This window comes from Papaver somniferum, chromosome 10 (assembly GCF_003573695.1).
Source record: "Papaver somniferum cultivar HN1 chromosome 10, ASM357369v1, whole genome shotgun sequence".
NCBI classification, from domain to species: Eukaryota; Viridiplantae; Streptophyta; class Magnoliopsida; order Ranunculales; family Papaveraceae; genus Papaver; species Papaver somniferum.
This window is the reverse complement of record NC_039367.1, coordinates 3,558,161-3,583,349: the sequence shown is the minus strand read 5'-3', so window position 1 is coordinate 3,583,349 and position 25,189 is coordinate 3,558,161. Positions and strand designations below refer to the sequence as shown.

Genomic DNA, 25,189 nt, shown 5'->3' with positions numbered 1-25,189 from the left:
AAAGAAAAAAAAATGATTCTCAATAAATTAATCATTAGATTAGTCTAATCCATTTGGCATATCGTGATTAGTTTACTTAATCATCATAACTATCACTAATCAAATCGAGGGTACATTAGGTATTATTGAAAATAGTAGGATAAGGGGTTATAATAATTAGTATTTCATGACCCATCAAGACCCCAAAATACCATACATTTTTAATCCCTAATAATAGAATTCATAAATTTACCTACAAAAAATTATGTTTGACATAGTCTCGCCTTAGATATAATGATTTTATGATCAGCAAATAATATGTGAATTGGTGATATACGACTTAGATCGGTGTATGTAAGATTTTAAAAGTAAAAAATGTGATAGAGAATGATAATTTGGTGATAACATATTATACATGCTGTATAATTCGGAAATTTGTCAAAACACATATAGGTCATTTTTTAGGATGGAAATTCACAAAATTAAGTCAGAGTTTCAAAAGTATTCGGACGATACAGATGGATTCGCAAATTACAAGGGTTTAATTCGCGAATTTACTAATGGTGGGTTTGGTTGTGGAATTTTGAAGGTAGAATTCATAGACTAGAGGATTCAGTGGATTTACGATTCCTTTAGCTTATTTGGTTACTGAAATTCTTCAGATTCAAGTTTTCCTTGGGATTTATAATTCCGCCAAATCCTCCATTTTAAGTCTGACCCTCTCTCATTAACATTTCCCGGGAAAGTTAAGAAGGGATTCATAGGCCCATCTCTTTTTGCCATTATTAACTTACATATTCAAAATAATAATTAAAAGTAATTTATTTATCTTAAAAAAATAATGATTATTTTATTTATCTTCAAAAATAAGGTTAGTCATTCAAAAGGCGGTCAGTGCCCAGCTAGTGGCCAGACTCCCGGTAAACTTTTCGTAAATATATATCTACAACTATAAGTCTTGATTTTCATCGAAAGAATCTTCATTAAAAAAAATCTTCAATAATAATTTATTTATCTTAAAAATTTGAAACATAAACAAAAATAATTTATTTAGCTTCAGAAAGATAAATAAATAAAAATAATCATATGTATCTTCAGAGCATCTCCAACAGTGGGGGTCAAAAAATTTATTTAGGAGATTTTACACATACAGAAATGATAGGACCCCATGGTTACAAAACTATCTCCAATAGTCAAGGGTTTAATCCTTAGAATATTTTGTATGATAAAATCTTAACCGTTTATTTTTATTTTAACTAATTTCTAAAAAAATAAAATAAATTAAAATATGACGTGGAGGTGCAAGCGAAGGTGTAAATAAGACTTTTTTAAACACCTTCATATTTATTTTCACATCCCTCTTAGTTTGTAGGATCTAATTATTGGAGATGGGTTTTATGTTAATTGGGGGTCTAAAATTCTATGTGTTATGAAAAATAAAAAGATTCACCCTTTATTGGAGATGCTCTCCGAACCAAAAACAACTTATGATCGTCTTTAACGACGATGAACGATGATAAAGAAAAAACAATATATGCATAAAAATTCACACAAAATTTTAAAGCATCTAGCGGTAGCCAAATTGTGTACAAGACTTTAAACATGGAATTAATGCAAGAGGATTTTTTGTTACCAGATGCACCACTCACATAGTTGCAAAAGTTTAAATCTATGGTTGGTGGCGCTCCAATTACCTGAGCCGGTTAAGCGTTTCTAGAAGTTACCCCAGGGAATAACACGTCTTCCTTGTCCGCGTCAACATTTTGCCTCGTCATTATTTACAGTCGTCGCCAACCAAAGTCTCGACGACAGGATACATACAAATATATAATGCCATTTCGTTTCTTCTCGTAACTCCATTTCCATCTCTCTCTACAGCACTCTCTTTCTCTACAGTGTGAAACTTAACCACTAAGGAAAAGAAATGTTGTGTTCTAAAAATATCGTTCTCTTAAACCTAATCTTCTTTACCGTTGCCCTAGGAGGGGTTACCAGTCAAAAAAGTTGTGCTAGTGTCCAGTGCAGCGTTCCCGGAAATGAACCAGAAATCACCTACCCGTTCGGAAATAAAGATCTTCAAGGTATTGGATGTGGTTTCCCGGGTTTTGATATCACTTGCGATATTCATGACCATACAGTATTGAAACTACCACAATCTGGAGAATTTCTTGTTAGGAAGATTGATTATGCTAAGAAAGAGATTCGACTTTACGACCAGAAGAATTGCCTTGCTCGACGTCTTCAACGGAAAAGTATAAGTACGGATCTATCACCTTTCAAGGCTTATGCTTATAAGAAGTATCACTTCTTCAGTTGTCCCACATCAGTAACCAGAAGCAATCCAGATGTTGGTACCATTGCGATAATTCCTTGTCTAAGTAACGCAACCAACTCTGTACTGGTGACGGTTTCTTTGGGCGGCGATGTTGATAGCTATACTGCAAAAGTACTGATTGCCGGAGGTTGTGAGATATGCGCTTCTGTTACGATTCCTATCCCATTCACAGCTATAGCTAAGATCTCCTCTTATGATTTTAGAATCGATGATCTTTACCTTACATGGGTCGAACCTGAAAAATCCGAGGACAGTACAAAAGGTAACTAAACTATACTTCTTAATCAATTTTCTTCATGTTCTAGTACATCTGAGTATATAATGTTGGGTGCAATAATCAAAAACAAAGAAAAATCAAATAAGCAAAAGTTATTGATACTTAGCTCCTTTATAATAGAAGTGATTGCTTTGACGAAACGAACAAGCTCCCCGCCCGGCTACACTCAATAGTGATGCTATAGCCCTCACAGGACGGATATCTCCAGGATAAAACACCCTAATACACCTACTACTAGCATATGTAGTAGATGCTCAACTTGAGCTTGGCAACTCTGAAAAACCGTTAAGGAAAATCGCGAATGTTTAAAAAACGGTATAAAATATTTTCCCTTAGGGGTCCCTCTAAAATATAGAGCAACCTCTTTCCCATGATTTTACAAAAGTAGTGAATTTCTTTATATAATGGAATAAAACAATTTAAGAAGAGGAATTCCCCGATGTGGGACTAAAAAGCTTATATAGTCTCTTAAAACAACTAAAAAGTGGAAACTCCACAATGTGGGACTAATAAGTTTTTCATTCACAAACAAAACAGTAAATTAATTTTATTTAGTTAAACACATTAAAATAATAATTAATAAATATTGTTCCAACATATAATCGATCCATTGACTGAGGAAATCGGTTTGTTTCAGGCACTGATGATATTAAAGGACGAGAAGGGAAAAAATCTATAGGAAAACTAGTTGGGATGATAGTTGGTATAACAGCTGCCATTGCTGCCGGCCTTGCTGGTCTCGACGCGCTGACAATAAAGATAGTCAATAATTGTAACAGTAATAATATTAATGGTAATAATCACCAAATAGCTAGAGAATCGACTTGGTCTAACTTAGAAGCGTTATTTTAGCCTCCTATTGTAAGTGTTGGAAGTGGACTTGTATGTTTGCAAGACACATGAATGCCAACGTTAATAATACTATTATTGCACATAGGAAAAAGAAAAATACTCGGTTAGAGACTTAGAGAATCTATTATTGAGAGAGATATCTGGATGATTTTATTTATTTTGATTTTTCTGGGTGATTTTGTTTATACAGCTGAGTGATTTTATGCTTCCCTTATGTACCTCTGTATTAAAGATATAAAATGTCTGTAATTATCTTTCCAATAGGTTGGTGGTGATATATGAATTGGTGGGTTAATCAATAGACTTAAATTTTGTCTTTTTTATTTCATCAAAATCCAAAGTCGTTTACTTATAGAGCAAGGATTTACTTTCAGTCATCTTAGTGGGTAGGACGAATCAAGAATATCCAACGGAACGCGAAAACGTAGAATATCTTCTCTAAGTTGTTTGTTTGTGTACTTAGGACTTAGCTTAAAATGTTCCCATTATGAAGTTGATAAAATTTCTCATTAGTCAATGAATCTATTCAGATTATTAGTCCCACATTGTATGGAAAATTAAGATCCTGCAGTTTATAATTTCTTAGGGCCTCTCAACTCATTGTCAATTGATTTTGAGTTGGATGCCCGAATTCTAACATGGTATCAGAGCAGGTTATTTGTGTCGAGTCGACCGCACCTTTACTCTGCGTCACCCGATTTATTGTCCGCGTGTTAAACCCAACGAGGCTACACGTGAGGGGGCGTGTTGAGATTATTAGTCCCACATTGTATGGAAAATTAAGATCCTGCAGTTTATAATCTCTTAGGGCCTCTCCACTCATTGCCAATTGATTTTGAGTTGGATGCCCGAATTCTAACAGAATCGCATATACAATTCCGATTCCAGTTCCAATCGCCACTTAAAAAAGAAAAAGAAAGAAATAACAAAGTCGCTAATAAATAAATAATAATAAATAATAATAATAATTATAATAATAATATAACAAAGGGGATCATAATAAATAATCACTAATAAATAATAATTATTATTATTTCTCTTTTCTTTCTATCTTTTTTCTTCTTGGAAAGTCACTAACAAATAATAATTATGTGAGGATCATATAACAAAGGGGTTTCCAAACCCCTTTGAAAAATCTCTTATATGCCATCCATTGATATTTAGGATGACGTGGCCTCATAATCGCTTTTTTTCTGGTCAGCTCCATTAGAGCGTCCACAATGGTGCGAGTATAACCAAAGACCAAAGACTAAAAAAAAAGACCAAATTTGGGTTTAGTCCGTCATGTGGCGTAGTGGGAAAAGAGTATATTTGGTCGCGCGTTGATAAACATTAAGCCTGGGATCAGGCGTTGGTAAAGATAACGCCCGAATGGGGCGTTGGTAAAGATAACGCGCGAGTGGGGCGTTGGTATAGTATACGCTTTAGAAACAAAAAAAAAATGGGGCGGAGGTATAAAGCCCGCCCCATGTAAGTTTTGAAAATTTGTGAAAGTGGGGCGTTAAGTATATCAACGCCCCGTTTCATGCGTACATTATATTAACGCCCCATCGGGCGTACATTATATCAACGCCCCGTTTCAGGCGTACATTATATCAACGTCCCGTTTCATGCGTACATTATATCAACGCCCGATGAATGGCGGAGATTATATCAACGCCCGATGTGTAGCGGAGATTATATCAACGCCCGACTATATTTGGATTTGGTCCTGATCGCAGATCAAATTTGGTCTGGATTTTACTCTTTAATCAAATTTTGATCGATGGTCCGTCCCACTACGCCAGCCCACTCGACTGAAAATTTGGGTTTACTCGTCCATTGCAGTTGCTCTTAGCTAATTTGCCCTATATTCTTCGTCAGAGAAAACATGGTCTCAACTAAGATTCATAGGAGCATTTTATAGATTCATCGCCTTTTTAGGTTGCTCCTCATTTAGAAGAGGAAAATGTTTCTATTGCTAATGTTGCTGTCTAGCTCCCGCGGCGTCAGGAGAAAATCAATTAACTCAATCTTTATTATGAATTTTGTTGAAGTATCATGGATGCACTTCTGGACCCCATTTCTTTGGGAAGTAAGCTCACTGAGACACAAGTATCCGAGTCCTGTTAATAGGAGGGAAAGAATGGATTTGAGGAGGGAAAGAAATCTACCAAATTCAGGTCAATGTTTGGTCAAAAAGAAATATAATCAAAATAAATCTTTATTTCTGAATTACCAATCCTTTTTTTTTCTTGAAAATCACATTTCAATTCATTCATACCAAAATAGTGATTACATGATTGCTTACAAGATTATCAAAAACACCAAAATACAAGATAATCAAAATCCAAATACAAATGATGACACCAATTGCAAATACATCGCGAAGAGAAAGAGACATGCATCGTAAAGATATCCAATTTTTGTACCAGTAGTATTGACGAATGATGGTGTAAACCGGAATCAACTCCGACCATTTCAAATAATTATCTTCTTCAATGAGAGATGCTCCAATTAAAATGGAGTAATTTGCCCGACATCTTGTAGATCCAAAAGAATCCGGATGCCCCAAATCCCTCTTGTTGAAGATGAATCCAAAGAAAATCTGAGCAGAATCATAGATGTTCTTGACGAATTGAGAATAGCAAACCAAGAAACGCCATGGAGATTTCAGAGAATCGCTATTAGAGCGAAGAGAAAATCGTCCTAAAGACGAGGAAAAGATCGCCCAAATAGCGAAGAAATGCGTCCATAGAAACCAAAAATTCATAACCAATGCTTGCTACCCTGACAATAATGGTGGTGAAGATAAGGTGGTACGGACTGGTCACAAGTGTGGAAAATTTGTAACTTCAGCTGCAGTTGAGAGAGTAAGGAAAAAAAGAGCCAAAGCTTGCATGACCTATTTATATTTGGAAGCCATTTATGCACCCCAGTATTGCGAGCAACATTTGGAAGTTGCAGCAAGGAGTGTATATGGATGATGAGGAGATGAGGAAGATAGGCTATGAAATAGTTTCTAGATGTTGCATTTGTCAAGAAGAAGAGGACAACATGAATCATACATTATGGCAATGAAAATTCAGCTTGGAGATATGGTCTTGGCTGAGCTTCATTTTTGGGTTCAAAAATCCAAAATCTTTTGAAGACATTTGTGTAGCTGCCAAAATAAAAGTCTCATTATAAAAGATCTATGGATGACAGTTGCCTGTGCAAATGTGAGAGAATTGTGGTTTCAAAGAAATAAGCAACTATTTGAGGAAGTTAAGCCTCATAGTAATACTTTTAAATGCAGAGTATACAAAACAGTACAAGAAGGAATCCACAAAATGAAAGGGAATAAATGGAGTCAAGACTATGATTCTCAAGTATTATCATTCTTCAAAATTGGTGACAGAAACATAAAATTTAACTGCATCAAAGAGACTTTCTGGATTGCTCCTGCAGCTGACTTTACTTTATTTTGTTGTGATGGAATATCATTTGGAGATCCAGGGAATGCAGGCATTGGAGTCATTGCTAGGGACTGCAACAGTCAGGTATTTAGCACTCTTACAGGTGGAATTAGTGTTGCTCTTACTTCAATTGCAGGAGAATATGTTGTACTCTGTGCACTTGAATGGGATGTTTACCTAGAATGTACCAAGATAATCATTCAGTCAGACTCAATCACTACCATAGAATGTTTTAAAAGTGGTGAAATACCTTGGTATATCAAAGCAAGATGGCTGAAAGTAAGTAAAAAGTTTGGAGAAGTTGAATTGATTCACTGCATGAAGGATATAAACTTCACAGCAAATACATTGGCAACAAGAGGAGTAAGTTTAAATACAGGAGAAAGAATCATTCACCTGGGAAGACCTTCATTCCTAAAGAGAATTAAACAACCAGGAGTACCTTATTTTAGCTTATGCTAATCTAAAAGTCTAGCTTTTCTTACATCTTTTACTTTTTATCCTTGTCTGAGTCAGTCTTTTAGTCTTGTAGTAATTTGGTTAGTCTCTTCAGTCCTGTAAAACTTTTGTCTTGGTTTTTGCATTCAATTAATAAAAATGTGTGATTCAGCAAAAAAAAAACACCAAAAACAACAAAAACAAAAACAAAACCTAAAACTACAAATTAGACTACTTTTATTCATAAAAAACTAAATATCTTTGCTCAGATTTAGTCCAAAAGGACTAAATCTGAGCGAGAAGAAGTTCTAGAGTTTTTTTCTTTTTTTAGCATGCGTTCTGTACAAGTTCTCTTAATTGTGACTACCATCTTAATAAAGTCTCTAATTCTTAAGTTTATCTCAATCCCAACTTTTAACTTTCCTTAATTCTCAAATTTTATGAGAGAATTCTTAATCCCCAAATTTTCCGGTATAAGCATTATGATTTGTTTAATTTTATGAGCATATAAATAAAATCTATTATCAACACAACAGATCAGTAGACTAAAACAACAAACAAGGAATACACGTTTGATTCCATTTCATACTGATCTTCGTCTTTATTATTAATAAGGATCATAAGTTTCAACTGATATATAAAAACGTTCAAATTCAATAGTATTGATTAGGCGACTTGCACGGACATTGATTTTCTCTTGCCAATCGCTTCTTTTTACTCCAGACCAAATCTAGGTTACGCAAGAAGCTTACAGGAATTCAACGTTCTTTAGGCTAGTGTCGGTCTTGTCTTGGGATGAAGATGAATACAAAAGGACATTTTAGACTTCTATCCTATTTTTCAAGAGTCAATCCCTCTCCTAAAATTTGGATTCCCTCCCTTTAGTTCTTCCCTCTTGAATCCATTTTTTCACTCCTAATAACAGGACAAGTATAGTATTACTGTTTGCTTGTACTATGAAAGGTAGCTAGTCTGTAGACTCTGTACTTTGTAGTGCATCTATCCGGTTAAAGTCAGCGATAGAAGGGTACCTGTGTCGTTACTATACCAAAATCAGTTCTTTTTTTTTAAGCAAGTACCAAAATCAGGTGAGATCTAGCTAATCCAATATTATCGGTTTGTATGTGATCAAAATATTTAGTAAGAACGAGGAGGAGCAAGCGAAGAAGAATATAATCCTGTCAAAAAAAAGGTTACAACTGAGACCGCGTTTCTGTTGTGGGGAAAATGTAAGACAGATCTTTAAAATGAAAATAGCTCAGCTAACTAAGCCGATACGAAAAGAAAGTAGAAGGGGACTAAAAAAAATTATATAAAATGTGGACATTTTGGTGAACTAAATATAAACATCAGGTAGACTAGTTATAAAATATATGACAAAATCAAGGGTGTTTTTTCTTCTTCTGATTTTGCTAATTTTCTTCTAGGATAGTGTACAATACTTTGTACGATCAACAATCAAAATACAAAAAAGGATTTGAAGAGTAACAGAAAAATGGTAACAGTCTGCAGTGGCAGCCTTAGAACAGTTTCATTAATTCAAAATTAACCATTATAAAATAGTTCTTACACTTAATAAAGAAGAAGGAGGGAGATAACTCAAATCGGAATTAGTTAACTGAAGTGTGACACATGTCCCAAGATTGACTAATCCAACAACGACACACGTTGTTATACTACTAGCCACTAACTAATACTGAGTACACCCAATGAATTACTCGGGGCAGACCCAAGTTCAAGGATAGTCTTATGCATGTATGTGACAAATACCCTCCCCCATCACCAAATCCTTGTCCTCAAGGATTGAACCTTGGAAAGTGGATTTTAATGTTGCGTACATCCTCCCAGGTGGCATCTTCAGCGGAGGCATTGGTCTATTGAATGATCAGTTGAGGAACTGAAACACCATTTCTGATAATAGTTCTAGAATCCAGTGCAGCTACAGGAATGACTAGGACCAGGCATTCACTGTTGATGACTGGTAGTGTTGGAGAAATAGTATGTTGGGCACCAATCTGTTTCTTGAGCTGAGAAACGTGAAAAAAATGATGTATTCTGGCCTCTGCAGGTAAAAGTAACTTGTAGGCCACATTGCCAACCTTCTGAAGTACAGTGAAAGGCTCATAGTATTTGGTTGCAAGCTTGAAATTCCTTATCAATGCCAATGAAGCTTGTCTGTAATGTTGGAGCTTGAAGTATACTTTATCACCCACCTCAAAACTTCTATCCACTCTAGTCTTGTCTGCGTATAACTTCATTCTCTCTTGGGACTTAGAGAGTGGGTCTTTTAGTAACTCCAACATAACAGTTCTTTGTTTCAAGTATTCCTCCACAGCAGCAACAGAAGTGGTGGAAGTTGAAGGAAAAGCAAAGTGAGGTGGATTGTAACCATAAAGAGCTAGAAATGGGCTTACCTTCAGACTGGTGTGGTAATTGGTGTTGTACCACCATTCAGAAAGAGGAAGTTATTGATGCCATTTTTTTGGTTGATGTCCACACATGCATCTGAGATAATTTTCCAAACATTGATTCACTCTCTCAGTCTGGCCATCAGTTTGTGGATGGTATGCAATGCTGAGGTGTAACTGAGTACCAAAAGCCTTGAACAAATCTTGCCAAAAATGGCTAGTGAAGACTTTGTCCGTATCAGACACAATGGATGCAGGTAGACCATGTAGTTTGTAAACTTGAGCTATGAACTCCCTTTCCACAGAAGCAACAGTGTAAGGGTGATGCAATCCAATAAAATGTGCATACTTTGTGAGTCTGTCAACCACCACTAATATAACTGATTTTCTGTCACTCATTGGAAGTCCCTCTATGAAGTCCATAGAGATCTGCTGCCAAGCATGGTTAGGAATTGGCAAAGGTTGCAACAAGCCAGATGGAAAATTGTGGTCACTTTTATTCCTTTGACAGACATCACAAGCTGAGACAAACTGTAGTATCTCCTTCTTCATTGCAGGCCAAAAGAATGTGGATTTAGCTCTCATATAAGTTGCTTGAATTCCAAAATGTCCACCAGCTGAAGAAGAGTGAATGCAGTCCAATTTTTTTTTCTTAACATCTGAGGTGGAGCCAACATAAATTCTGGACTTGAATCTCAAAACACCATCAGTGTAGGAATAGTGGGGAAGAGTAGATGGATGGAGTGAAAGATGTGCAATGACGGCTTGTACTTTTGCACCAGAAGAGTAGCTATCAACAATTTCCTGAGACCAAGCTAGTTCTGAGATGGAAATATCCTGACAAGTACCAACCTCATGATGTCTTCTAGAAAGTGCATTAGCAGCAGTATTATCATATCCTCTTTTATATCTAATTTCATAATCAAAACCCATAAGCTTCATCAACCATTTCTGCTGTAAGGTAGTAGAGATATTTTGTTCTAATAAATATTTGATGCTCCGGTGATCAGTTTGGATAATGAAGTGATTACCTTGTAGATACTGTCTCCATCTGGTGACAGCCTGAACAATAAAGAGCAATTTTTTTCATAGGTGGACAATGCAGCTGCTCTTGGCCCAAAAGGTTTACTGAAGAAGGCTAGTGGTTTGCCCTCTTGCATCAGAACAACACCAATACCAGCATCACAAGTATCAGTTTCAAGTACAAATTTCTTAGTGAAATTGGGAAGACTTAACGCATGAGTAGAGGACATGGCTTCTTTGAGCTGTTGTAGCTGCAGGAGACCAAAGGAATGCATTTTTCTTGAGTAAGTCAGTGAGTGGTCTGCTGATGAGGCCATAATTTTTCACAAATTTCCTGTAATAGCCAGTGAGGCCCAAGAACCCTCTAAGTTCTTTGAGTGTGTGTGGGAGTGGCCAATTGATCATAACAGAAATTTTTCCAGGGTCAGCTTTAACCCCTTCAGCAATAATGATGTGTCCCAAATACTCCAGCTCATGTTGGCCAAAACAACACTTTGAAAAGTTGGAAAATTGCTGATGCTTTCTCAATATATCCAATTTAAGTTGCAAGTGCAAAAGATGCTCCTCCAAGGAAGAACTATACACAAGGATATCATTAAAGAACACCAAGATGAATTTCCTTAAGTGGTCTTGAAAGATATCATTCATAAGAGCTTGGAAGGTAGCAGGTGCATTGGTAAGTCCAAATGGCATCACCTTGAATTCAAAGTGGCCATGATGAGTTCTGAATGCAGTCTTGTAGATGTCAGCAGAAGTTACCCTTATTTGATGATATCCAGCTCTTAAATCAATCTTTGAAAAAAAAATCTTGTCATGTAATTCATCAAGCAACTCCTCTATAATGGGAATTGGAAATTTATCCTTGACTGTGATGTTGTTAAGCCTTCTATAATCAACCCAAAACCTCCATGTGTTGTCCTTCTTTTTGACCAAAAGTATAGGAGCAGCAAAAGGACTGTGACTTGCTTGAATGATGCTAGACTGAAGCATATCTTGAACTAGTTGTTCCAAGGCTGAATTCTGAATGTAGGGACACTTATAAGGTCTCATGTTAACTGGTTCAGAATTTGGCTTAAGTGGAATAGAGTGGTATAGGTTTCTCTGAGGTGGAAATGATTTTAGCTCAGAGAAAACATCAGAATATTAATTGAGTAATTCTGAAATTGGAGGTGACGGAGGTGTAGGTGTGGGTGAAATGGAGATGGTAAATAGTTGGCCAATGATGCCATGAGTGTGTTTTTTGAAGAATATGTTAGCTGCATTACCACTCATCATGCTCAAAAGGATTTATCTTGAGTACCAGTAAGTGTAATTTTCTTACCATTGTGTTTAAAAGAGATGCTCAACTTGGAGAAATTAAAAATCACATCACCCAATTGCTTCAGCCAATCAGCTCCCAAAACCAAATCACAACCACCAAGTGGTAAAAGTCTTAAACTCCCAGGAAACTTGTGGTTGTGCACAAACCAATTTAAGTTTGAGCATATACCATTACTGATAGTTCTATCACCATTATCCACAATGAGTAACATGCTAGCAGTTGGCTCAATGGAACAGTTGAGTTACCTAGCAATGTCACTATCAATGAAACTATGTGTGCTTCCTGTATCTATAAGCACTGATATATATTTCTTGTTAATAAGACCAGGAATTCTAATAGTCTCACCAGAATTATTACCTGTCAATGCATGAACGGAAATTTCCATGTCACTCTCCATAGGTGAGTCCTCTTCTTCAAGGTGAGGAGCTGCTTCAGATTCCAGAGAATTGTCTTCACTCTCATCTCCAATCATTAAACACAGATGTTGTTGTTTACAGACATGACCCCTTTTGTATACTTCATCACAATTATAACACAAACCTATGTATTTTCTAGCTTGCACCTGTTCAGGGGTGAGTCTTTTAATAGGAAGAGATGTGTTATGTTTTGGTAAGATGTTTGAAGTGGATGAAGTTGATTGAGTGGAAGAAGCTGGTGTAATAGGGGGTTTTGGAGTAAAATGTCTAGTGGTTGAAAAAGAAGTGGAATATGCTCTTGTAGCTGGTTTTACAGACTTTTGTTGTAGAGCCAGTGTTTTCTCTTGCATTCTAGCTAGAGAGAAGGCAGTTAACAGTGTTGTAGGACCAAACATAAGCACCGGTTCTCTTAATTCTTCTTTTAACCCACTAATAAAACTGCTAATAAAATATTCCTCGTTAAAGATATTATGTTTGCTTAACAGCAAGGCCTTCAATTGTTCAAATTCTTCAAAATAGGCATCCACAGTTGTAATTTGAAACAATTTATTGAACATTCCCACAATATTCTCATGCGCAGGATTTTCAAATCGAAGACAAACATTATTACTTAAGTCTTGCCAGGTAATATGTGGTCTAATCAATCGAAAATTCTCAAACCATTGACCTGGTTTGCCATCAAAGTGCATAGAGCCATCCTAGCTTTGTTAATATCAGGAATTTCATACATATGAAAGTAATACTCACATTTATTAAGCCAGGATTTTGGATTATCTCCATCAAAACGTGGAAAGTCTATCTTAGGAAGACGATGGTGGTAATTTGAATTTCGTCCGCCGGTGTGATTGTGGAATGAATTGTCACCATTTGAAGGATGTCCTTGAGTTCGACTATAGCCATCGTGGTGGAAATTTCTTGTGGATAAGAGAGTCTCCATTTGAGATTGCATCATCGATTGTAAGGACAACATATGTGAATCCAAACCATCTTTCAGTTGATTTCGAATTCGTCTCTGGTAAGCATCGATTCGAGTTGGAGATGGATTTTATCGATTTGAAGTTGTTGTTTATTAGTAGTATCAGTTAACTCCTTACAGGTTTGAGCAACCATGGAGAGAGAAAAAAAAATTGAGCTCAAGTTTGATGCGTGGGTAGGAAAGAACAGCTCTGAATACCAATTGTACTATACTTAGTACGATCAATAATCAGAATACAAAAATGGATTTGAAGAATAACGGAAAAATGGTAACAATCCGTCGTAGCAGCCTTAGAACAGTTTCATTAATTCAAGCTTAACCATTACAAAATAGTTCTTCCACTTAATAAAGAAGAAAGAGGGAGATAACTCAAATCGGAATTAGCTAATCCAAGTGTGACACCTGTCCCAAACTTGACTAATCCAACAACGACACACACTGTTACACTACTATCCACTAACTAATACTGAGTACACCCAATGAATTATTCGGGACAGACCCAAGTTCAAGGATAGTTATATGCAGGTATGTGACAGACATATCTTTAAAAGGAAAACGTCTCGGCTAACTAAGCCGATAAGAAAAGAAAATCAAGCTGCCATGTCACCATAAATATGAACCACCGGATTATGGTCATCAAATGAGAATGACACAGGAGATTTGTCAAACCCTTTTGTTATTAGATCCATATTTGACTTTCTTTTCGAGGAAACCAGCCTATTTCTTTGATACACCCAAAAAAAGAAAATCTGTCTATTTTTTAGAGACGGAGGAAGTATTAATTAAGCCAACACTTACATGGGTAACAGTTATATGGACATATTCACTTTTTACTAAGAGAATCTCCAAAGTGGGTTCTGCAAATCCTATATGGAGTTTTTATTTAGATCCTTATTTGTGGGGTTATATATATGTAGCAAAAAGAGTAATGTTTTTCTCATGAACCATCTCCAGTAGTGTGAGGTCTTAGTTTTAGGATTTGTGTTTTTTGGATAAAGATTAAAGTGATTCTTTTTTCCTATTGTTTAGAAAAAATTTATTTAAAAATAATAATAATAAAATAGTCAAAAGATGACATGGAGTTCATTCCTAAGGTCTAAATAATACTTTCCCTAAGACCTTCATATTTATTTAGACATCCTTTCTACTTTATAGGACTTACTGTTGGAGATGGATTTAATCTAAATGAGAGTCTAAAATCCTATGTATTAAAAGAAAATAAAACTCTCACCCTTTGTTGGAAATGCTCTAAAGGGATTACGAAATACCATCTAACATTTAGGTTTTCTAATAGGAAATAAAACTGAAGATTACATTAATGTAAAAGACTTTTTATTAAAAGGATTACAAAATACCATCAACATTTAGGTTTTCTGACAGAAAATAAAACCGAAGATTACATTAATTTAAAAGAGCCATGTAAACAAGTCTTGTGGAATGAAATACATAAGGTAGTCCACCAATTAGAGGTTTTTTATGCTTAAAAAACTAGAGGTTCCGTACTTTTTGTCACTACATCTATCACAAGATCCAACCCAATTGATAAGTCTATGAAGATGCTAAAAATAACATTTAACAAAGAAAATAGTGTTCCATGAATGACCACGTGCCCTCCGAACAGGCCTCCACGATAGATAAAGTAAGCATAATAGGATTAATCTTTTTTGTTTCCAAAGTTTTTCTCTCAAAATACTCGAACGTATTCATCTTTCCCCGGATGAAAATGACCATTTGTTCTCTTTGTTCGGGTTGGGTGGTTTTGGGCGGGATCTAATCGCATCGTTTATACCGTGAGTGCTGCAGATATTAGATATCCCGCCGGTGTGGCCAGACCGCTTAAGCGCCATTGTTGCCAAGGGAAACACTCTTCGTCAATGTATTCATCTTTCCCATCTTCCTAATATAAAGATGGTCACAGATCAAAAAGTTTGTCAAAGTGTTTAGTGTAGTGAGTCTGGGAACGAAGCAAAAATCATATACACTTGGTCTTAGGCTTATTCCCAATCATATGGCAAACATCATATTTTACCATATATGCACCCATTATGGGTATGTCAAAGTGCCAAATGTATATGCCTATATGTCAATTATAACATATAGGCATACACAATGGAGTTTCCAGCGAGCGAGCGATAGAGTGCCCATCACTAGATAATATCCTTCGCTGATCATTCTAGCGCCAGCGCTAGTCATTATATTGCTCGCTGATTTGATCATCGCTCATCAGTTCCTCATCAGACGGCTACAATTTTTCCCATCTATAAATACCCAATTTCAAACTCATTTCAACTCACACCAGAATTTATAAATCTCTCTAGAATTTCTCAATTTCTCAATCTACTTCAAATCTAAAACAGTCACACATTCTCTACAATTCTTATTTTCTTGTAATATGAATTCACAATCTCTAAGCCAAGACAACGGTAAAGGTCAAAAGGTCAAAGTCCGGGGTGCAAAATACACCATGAACGAGATAATGAATTTGTCGTAATTATGTTTTTTTTTTACTCAAGATTGTATCGATGGTGCACAACAACATGGTAACACCATGTGGGAAAATGTATTTCGTAAATATGAAGAAGAAACCATGAACATCAATTCCCGTGATGCAAAAGGGTTGGCAGAACATGATAGACGCATTTATGTGTCTAATATGTCTCTATTGTATGTATTGTTAGTGCTCAATTTTGTATTTATTGTGTTCTTTTATGTCTTTGTAGGAATTTTTAGAGAAATAAGCCCTTGCGGCGAAATGGGCTCAAAAAGCAGTGTTTTACACCCCGGAGAAATGTATCGTAGGCACCCCAGAAATGTCCCGGAGGAACCCATAAAAATTACTATTTCCACCCAAAAATTACTATTTCCACCCAATTGCTATTCGCACCCAAGCTCTGGTTAAGGGGCATCCATCTTCTCTTTAAATTCAAAAACAGCTTTTTGGCGGGAAAAATATATTCAAAACTGGCAGATTTGTGATCGAGAAAATGAAGGTGTTTTAGTGCGATTCAATCGCTGAAATTTGGTGGGAAGTTGTGATATGGGATAGGGAACACATTGTGGGCATCGGATTCGATTGGAATTGGCTGGAAATCCTGGTTTGAGTCACGATATCAAAACAGAGCAACGTGTCCTGCAACACGAGTTTGATTATGTGTTTGCCATGCATGGAGTGTTTTGGAGGAGTTCGATGACTTCGGAGGCGTGGGGAAGGTTAACTAGAGCGTGCAGGATCAAAGTTTACGTGTGTAGAAGCCAAAAATGGAAATTATTGTTAAATATGGGCAGCGAGAAATGACGGGATTAATGGGAGATTATACGGTGTTATGGTCGGATATTTTTGTTCTAAAACACTATAAATACAAGGCTAAAGAGTTTAGAATAGTGGGAGAGTCTTTGGGAGAGTTTAGGAGCCGAGAAGAATCGAAAGAAAGTCACGCAGGATAAAAGCTTGCTGCTGGTGCAAGGAAGAACACGAAGAACATAATACCCTCAGGGACAGTCGTTGATTAATGTCGCTTAATTGCGACAATACTCAATTCCTTTCCCCGATTTCGGAACAACAACACCTCTGTTGTATCGTTCTTTTTGAACGCTCTATATGTGTCGCAAACACTGTTGTAAACCGTTTTTCTCCATTTTCTCTTGATTGTAAACAACTTTTGAGTATCAATGAATCAATTTGAGAGGTTTTTCATCATGAGTATCTAAACCCAATCCCAGGGGTGACGGAGGAAGCCATTCTTCCAAAATTTATGTGGTAAAATTTATTTAAATTTATTTATGCAACTCTTTTATGATTAATTGCACCGAATAAAAATGGAGTAAATGATTTTTATTAATCAATTGTGTTTTCTCTTGATGGAGTATGCTTAGTAAATTGCTTTTGATACTTCATGCTCGCGATTAACAGTGGATGTTTTCAAAATCTAATTTAGGCAATGATTAGAATCACAATTTCCATTGATTGGAGTTATATTGTCTAGAATTGCATGATAAGAATTGTTATTGAATCACATAAATTTTGGTGAATGGTGGAATCCTGATCCCCGATAAAAATTCTCTCCCATATTTAATTTGTTAATATTGTGCACATAAAATTATTTATTTATTTTTATTAAGTCTAAAAAGAAATTATCCTTCACAAATCCGAGAGTTTGAACCTTCACTACTACAACCACGATTCATTACTACAACCACAACCCACAAAAAATCAATAATCATTTTGGCGCCGCCGACGCGGATTTGTGCTTAGGTAGAATTTTTAGGTTTTTATTATTTTTTATTATTCCATTTGTTCTTTTTACGTCTCTTTGGTTGTGTCTTTGTATTACGGGTTTGAAGTTGGATACTAAAGACCTTGGAATCAAAGCTTAAAGCTAAAAGAGAAGGAAAAAGACAAAGCGAAAAGAAAAAGAAGAAAAAAGAGAGAAAAAGAAAAAAAAAGAGAGAATTATTTTTTTTAAGAGACTTTCCAATTTTTTTTGTAATTATTATTATTATTTTATTTTTGTTTTTTTTCTTTGGACTGGACAATCGGGACATTATTTTTATTAATTTTTTTAAACCCTACGGAAGGGTTATATAAAAAAAAAATATAAACTGTTTGCAGGGAAGGACGACGATTACAATATCGTCTCGGCCCCTCGGGTTCGCACATGACATAGGAGTCGTGGCCCGAGTCGACTACAACGGTTCATCGCCCGTCTGGTACGGGAGGTAAGTCCATCGAAACACTCGCGAATCTCCTGTAAGCGAGTTACTGTATTCCTTAAGGTGATTCATTGATTGAGGATGAATTTGGACTGTTTTTATATTCCTAGTAAAGGGCAAGGCCTGGCCAATACAAGATAAGGGTTCGGATTTCATCACCGCTCCCTTCTTGCCCGCCTTAGGAAAAAGAAACCTAACGCGAACCCAAGCTTAAAACTTGACTAGAACGAGACCGATAGGGTATATCGCTTATTAGGAAAAAATTTCGAAGGATATTGGTTACTTTCTTAAGCACACCTCGAAGTTCATGATGGTTTCTGTGAGTTGAATGCGTGACTGCGCCGCCTTGTGATAGCGGTGAGGCCTTGGGTATCAAAGCTCCACTGAGCTTCCCTCGCCTCAATTCAACTTACTTTGACTCGGATTGATTCCAGAGGGGTTTGCTTAAATTGTAACGAATTCCCCTTCGAGAGATAGAAGCAAGTCTAGAAACAATCTAAGTGAAGCCATAATGCTTTTTGTTTGCTAGAAATCTTTAGGTTTGTTTTGGTGGAGTAGAGTCGGACTTGTTTGTGGTTGTGTAGAATTCCCTTGCAATTAAGAATGTCGAACTGGTATGATAGAAGCCAATACAATGAGTATCGACCTGAATTTGAATATGAACATCATCCTTTTTATGACCATGTTGGGAGTAGTGGTTGGGAACGCCATCCTTTGGAGGGATATGGGTCATACCCTGGTGAGCCCAATTACTATCCACACATGCATCAGTCTTACGAGCAAGAAGATTATAGTACTAGTTCTTCGTCTCTACAGGATACAATCAAACTATTGAAAAGTAGTCCTTTTTATGATCCCTCTGTTCCTATTCCTCCTTTAGAAGAGTCCCTCAGGGAGTTAGCTGAGTCGACACGTAAGTTAGCCGAGATGAATAGTGTAATTATAGACGAAAAAACTACAATAATGAGTGAACTTCCTATAGAGGAATCCCTCAAGATGATGGCTGAGACGAACGAAAGACTTGCTCGAAATAATCTTACTTTCCAATATAGTGTTTCCAATAATACCCTTAAAAATGAGGATAGTTATTTGCATAATCAAGATGACGAGGTTAGAATTGGTAACACTACTTGTTTTGATGAGGTTCGATCATTTTCATGTTATTATAATGATGATTATGATGAGGATAGTATCGATGAAGAACATGAAATATGTAGGCATAGTGATCAGGAAATGGTTACTCCAATTGAGCTTTACAATGATAATATTATTTCTAGTTCAAATCCAAATAATTTTAATAATTATTCACCTATTCAAAAGGACGAGGATTTGACTAGAGATACCCTCGTCTTAGACGATGTAGTATTTCCTGTTTACAAAGCCGATAATGATTTAGAGGAACGAGTTTATTCTGAGAATAATGTTTTAGAGTCTAGCGATTTAGAAACAATAGTCTTAGACGAAGAAGATGAACTCGTAGAGATGAGTGAGGATGAACCTGACTTAGAAGAATCAATTGACCATTTCCAGGAATCTGATGACCTAGAAATTAGGGAAGTTGTGACTAGTCTTTCTAGAGACACAGAAAACTCTAAGTTTGGGGGTGATTATCATTCTCCATGTGCTTTAACTCTTAGAAAGTTCCCTCGTGTAGGACTTGACATTTATGCCTCAACCATATTACAATATTATCTTCATACATGTTTTCCCGAACCTAATGATGTCCATAGAGAAGCTCAGTTGTTAGAAACCCATCCTCTGGTTGATGTGGTTAACCCAGGCTATGATACCAAGATTGACTTTGTTTTCCCACCAAAAACTTTTCTTCCAATTGTGGGAACGTATGATTTTCAGATGTGTCGGATATTAAGTTTTGAGACTAAACCTAATTACTTTAGGATATTAGGGTCGACACATTTTCTTAAGAATGACCATTATTATGGTCAACTTTGTGAGTCAAATCTAATTGACTTAGAGGATCCCCAATTATTCAGGTTGTTGTTATGTGTTTCTAAGTTCTTAGTTGAGTTTTTCCAGACTCTAATACCTGAACCGGATCTTAGCTTTGAGGAAATCCAACCGACGAAAACCTTTTATTTAGACCCTTTTATAGAGCCTGAACCTGAACCACAATTAGATATAAATTTCTTAATCAGGAAACTAAGTAAGGGCATGCTAGTCTTGTTCACTTTCTTGGTTCATTGCAGTTTCCTTTGGTCAGCTCTATTTAGTTTTGAAGACCCACAGTTATTTCGACTGTTACTTTATGGTTCGAGTTGACTAATCCTTTCCTAAGTCTGGCTGAAGACTTTAAACTTAGCACTTCTTGGGAGGTATCCCATGCTCATGCAACACGGTAATATCTTTCCTTAACTCTTTCGCTTCAAATGGTAACAGTTTCTCCTTGTTCATGCTTTTAGTTTCATTTTTAGAACATTGAGGACAATGTTAGATTTAAGTTTGGGGGTATGGGAGAAACTTTTTAGTTGCATTTTTGAAACTTCTAGCGTCACATGGTATCCGGTTAGCTAAGTTTACATACTGTTTCTCACCAAAAAGATAGAAATTGGAATGCTAGAGATAACAACTTATTGAGACATTAGAGAAAAAGACATTGAGATCCTTGAAATTCAGGAGAGAAATTGTTCCTTTTAGAGGATAACCGTGATGGACCTAACCATACATGATGGAAAGGCAAGAAGGTCAGGGAAATGCCAGAAAGACAAAGCAACCTCACAATGTAGTCTTAGTTACTGGATTGCGACCCTCTCTCAGTAGAAACTTATCATCATCAACAAGCGGAGCGACATCAAAATCTATGAAGAAAGTTGAAGACGTTTTAGGTTTAGAAGCAACAATAGAAGAGAATACTTCAAAAATCAAATTTGAAGTTATAAGAGCAAATGATATAAGTTGTTAGAATCCATGATACCAAGACATCACAAGTTGCGAAGATCCAAGTTTTGAAAGTCCTTCTCTCATGGCCATGTAAATTTTTGTCTTGTAAAAAAAAAATGAAAAAAAAATGAAAAAAAAAATGAAACATCATTACGTTCTTTTTGTTCAATAAGGCCATAGGGAAGAAGAAATTTATAAGTCAAGCAAGAAATCGAACAGAAGAGTTAATTGTCAAGGTTCTATGAGGTTCGAGAGTTTATCATCAACAGTTGAAGACCGAAGAAGATGTTATTTCTACTGAGTACTGTGAGAGAGTCGAAGAAAGATGCATTTTGGTTGCTTTGTTAGTCTGCTTTCAATATGGCACAAGATCTTTCTAGCACTGGTTTAACTCATCACACGTAATTAGTCCAGCTGTGTAGCAGATGTCCCTCTCATCTTTATCTCTCTTCTAATCTTATCCATCAGCACCGGACGCATCTTACAATGTTTATCTAGCTGTGTAGCGGATATCTCTTTATCTAGCAGTCGTGTGGATGTGTCTCCCCTTTTCTTCAGTCAGCTTTAGAGCTGACACCTTTAATTTCTCTGGCATTCTAGTTACTTGGAGATAGGTTGAGAATATGTATGTCCTCATAGCTCTTTGGATACTTGTGACCAATTAGAAGTCATGGTTTTGTGGGTACACCTCTGTTAAACCCACCCGAGATTAACTCGGTTTTATTTTTTAGTTTTGCTGGAGGACTAGCAAATAATAAGTTTGGGGGTATTTGATAGACGCATTTATGTGTCTATTTTGTTCTCAATATTCTGTATTGTTAGACTCGATTAAGTACTTATTGTGTTATTTTGTGTTTTTGTAGATGTTTTTAGAGAAATAAGCCTTTGCGGCGAAATGAGCTCGAAAAGTAGTGTTTTACACCCCAGGATAATGTACCGGAGGCACCTCAGAAATGCACCGGAAGCGACCCAGAAATGTACGGGAGGAACCCAGAAAAATTACTATTTCCACCCCAAAATTACTATTTCCACCCCAATTGCTAAAGGGACACCCGTACAGGATTAGGGGGAGGACACTTTTCTTCTCATAAATTCAAATTTTGGAAAAAGGCGGGAAATTTCTAAACAGTTCTGGCAGAATTTCGACCGTCAAAATGAAGGGGTTATGGGTCGATTCAATGGCTAAAATTTGGTATAGAGATGTGATATAGGTTAAGGAACATAGTATGGGTGACATGATCGATCATATTTGGCTGGAATTTTCGGTATGATTCACACACCCAAAAAAGAGCACGTGTACTGTAACACGAGCAAAATTGAAGTTCTTGTGTGCATGGGGGAGTTCTGCTGGTGTTGGAAGAGTGTTGAGGCGTGAATAAGTCGAATGGGAGCATGCAGGAAGCAAGTTGACGTGAGAAAATTCTTTAAATGGCAATTATTCTCTATTTTTGGCAGCGAGGAATAATCGAATTAAAGAGAGTATATACGCAATCAATGGTCGGATTTTTGGCCTCAATTCACTATAAATACACGTACAATTGAAGTGAGAGAGGTGTTGAGAGTTGGGAGTAGAGAGGAGAGCGCTGCAGAGGAAGAATCCACCATTTTTCTCTGTTGCTGCTGCTGCCATTGATGAAGATGAAGAACACGAAGAACAGACAGCCAAAAACCGTCGTTCTTCAACAGTGACAACGACCAGTTCTGTGGGTCGTAGTCAGCTAGGCAGACAACAACAATATTCTTTTATCGTTCTTTGTAACGGTGTTTGCAACATTTATAAACGTTGCAAACACCCGATTTTCATCATTTTCTCTTTATTTCATCACTGTGAACCATTTTTGAGTCATAAATAATTATTTTGAGAGCATTTTTACTATGATGAGTTAAACCCCAATACTGGGACGACGGAGGAGGCCGAGCTTCATACATGGGTAATTTAATTAATTCTTTCTAAGACTTTTGCATTAAAAATTAATTGAAATATGATTTGATTAAATTGGGTGTTATTTGATTAGATGGGTCATGCTTAGCTTAGGTGATTTGATGTTCCATGCGTAACATTTACAATCAATTTTTTGAGAATCTACTTTGGCAAAATAAGAGTCCATATAACTTATGTTTTGAGCGATTATTGTCGAGAATAATTCATTGAGCCCTATTTTATGAAGATTGGCCGAATCATTAGTCCCAGTACCTCTCACCATTGTTAATATTTTATTGTATATATTTATCTTTTTTATTAAGTCTAAAAAATCATGCTTCACAAATCCGAGAGTTTGAACCTTCATTACTACAACCACAACTCACAAAAAATCAATAATCATTTTGGCGCCGCCGACGCGGAATTCTGTTTAGGTAGATTTTTTTTTTTAGATTTATTTTTCTTTGTTCTTTTTTACGTTCTTTGGGTATTTGTCTATGTGATACAGGTTTTGAGGCTTGGATTGAAAAGAAAAAGAAGAAGAAGAAGTTGTCAAAGATTTTTGGCGATTTCATAAAGATTAGGAGCAAAGCTTAAAGCAAAAAGAACGGAAAGAAGACGAAGGACTTTTTTTTATTATTATTATTTAGATTTTTTTTTTTTATTAATTTTTTTTTAGAAACTGTAATTAAAGTTTTTATTTTTGTAATCTTTTATTTTTGGACATTATTTTTTTTTTCCGGACATTGAACATTATTTTTAAAACCCTACGGAAGGGTTATAAATTAAAAAAAAAATAAATACAAACTGTTTGCAGGGAAGGACGACGATTACTATATCGTCTCGGCACCTCGGTTTCACACACTGACACCGGAGTCAGTGGCCCGAGTCGACTACAGCGGTTCTTCGCCCGTCTGGTACGGGAGGTAAACTTCTAAACACCCGCGAATCTCCTGCAAGCGGGTTTACTGTTTTCCTTAAGGTGAATATATGTTGAGGACTTGAATACGGCTGTTTTAAATTCCTAGTAAAGGGAAAGGCCTGGCCAATACAAGATAAGGTTAGGATTTCATAACTGTTCTCTTCTTGCCCGCCTTAGGAAAACGAAACCAAACGCGATCCTAAGCCTAAAATTTTGACTAGAACGAGACCTATAGGGTAACGAGCTTAATAGGAAACTCGTTCGAAAAATATTGGTTGCTCTTTAAGCACACTTCAAAGTTCATGATGGTTTCTGTGAGTTGAATGCGTGACTGCGCCGCCTTCTAATGCGGTGAGGCCTTGGGTATCAAAGCTCTACTAAGCTTCCCTCGTCTCTATTCAACTTACTTTGACACGGATTGATTCCAGAGGGGTTTTCTCAAATTGCAACGAATTCCCTTTCGAAAGATAGAAGCTGGTCTAGAAACAATCTAAGTGGAGCCATCATGCTTTTTGTTTTGCTAGAATTTATAGGTTTGATTTGGTCGAGTCAGCCTTGTTTGTGATTGTGTAAAATTCCTCTGTAGTTTGTGTTTCCTCGGTGATGAATCCTTTTCAGGAGACGCCACCTGAGATGACGTTACGAGAATATATGTCTAGAAATTCTCGTTATCAAGAGACGTCTTCGGAAATGACTCTTGGTGAATATATGCGTGGGCAGCGATATATGGATACTCCAACTTTTATTGAGGAATCACCTCTAACGATCTATGAGAAATATTATAAACATAGACCATGTAGTTGGGAACAAAGCTTGTGAATTTGTGAATATCAAAAATTATATTGTGATGATGATGATGAGGAGGATGGTGATGATGATTATAATGATATTTCTAGTTCAAATCCAAATAATTTTAATAATTATTTACCTATTCAAAAGGACGAGGATTTGACTAGAAATACCCCCGTTTTAGACGATGATTACGAAACCGATGATGGTTTAGAGGAACCAGTTTATCTTGAGAGTATCGTTTTCGAGTCAAACGATTTAGAAACAATAGTCTTAGATGAACTCGTAGAGATTAGCGGGGATGAACCTGACTTAGAAAAATCAATCGCCCACTTTCAGGAATCTGATGACCTAGAAATTAGGGAGATTATGACCAGTCTACCTAGAGACGACGAAAACTCTAAGTTTGGGGGTGATTATCATTCTCCATGTTCTTTAACTCTTACAAAAATCCCTCACGTGGTACTTGACATCAATGCCTCAACCA

The 25,189-nt window shown here is 36.4% G+C and overlaps 2 protein-coding genes and 1 pseudogene across 2 annotated transcripts; 2 read left to right on the top strand and 1 right to left on the bottom strand.

The window, feature by feature from the left end:
• Positions 1–1,754, bottom strand: part of LOC113315287 — a 40,937-nt pseudogene extending 39,183 nt beyond the window's left edge.
• Positions 1,755–1,903: 149 nt separating this feature from the next.
• LOC113315285 (putative RING-H2 finger protein ATL21A) lies at positions 1,904–3,443 on the top strand. Its single transcript, XM_026563585.1, has 2 exons — positions 1,904–2,576; positions 3,229–3,443. Exons 1-2 carry the CDS (start codon positions 1,904–1,906, stop codon positions 3,441–3,443), a joined length of 888 nt encoding a protein of 295 aa, XP_026419370.1.
• A 3,179-nt stretch (positions 3,444–6,622) lies between these two features.
• Positions 6,623–7,342, top strand: LOC113315284. Its single transcript, XM_026563584.1, has one exon. It carries the CDS (start codon positions 6,623–6,625, stop codon positions 7,340–7,342), a length of 720 nt encoding a protein of 239 aa, XP_026419369.1.
• The last annotated feature ends 17,847 nt before the right edge of the window (positions 7,343–25,189 follow it).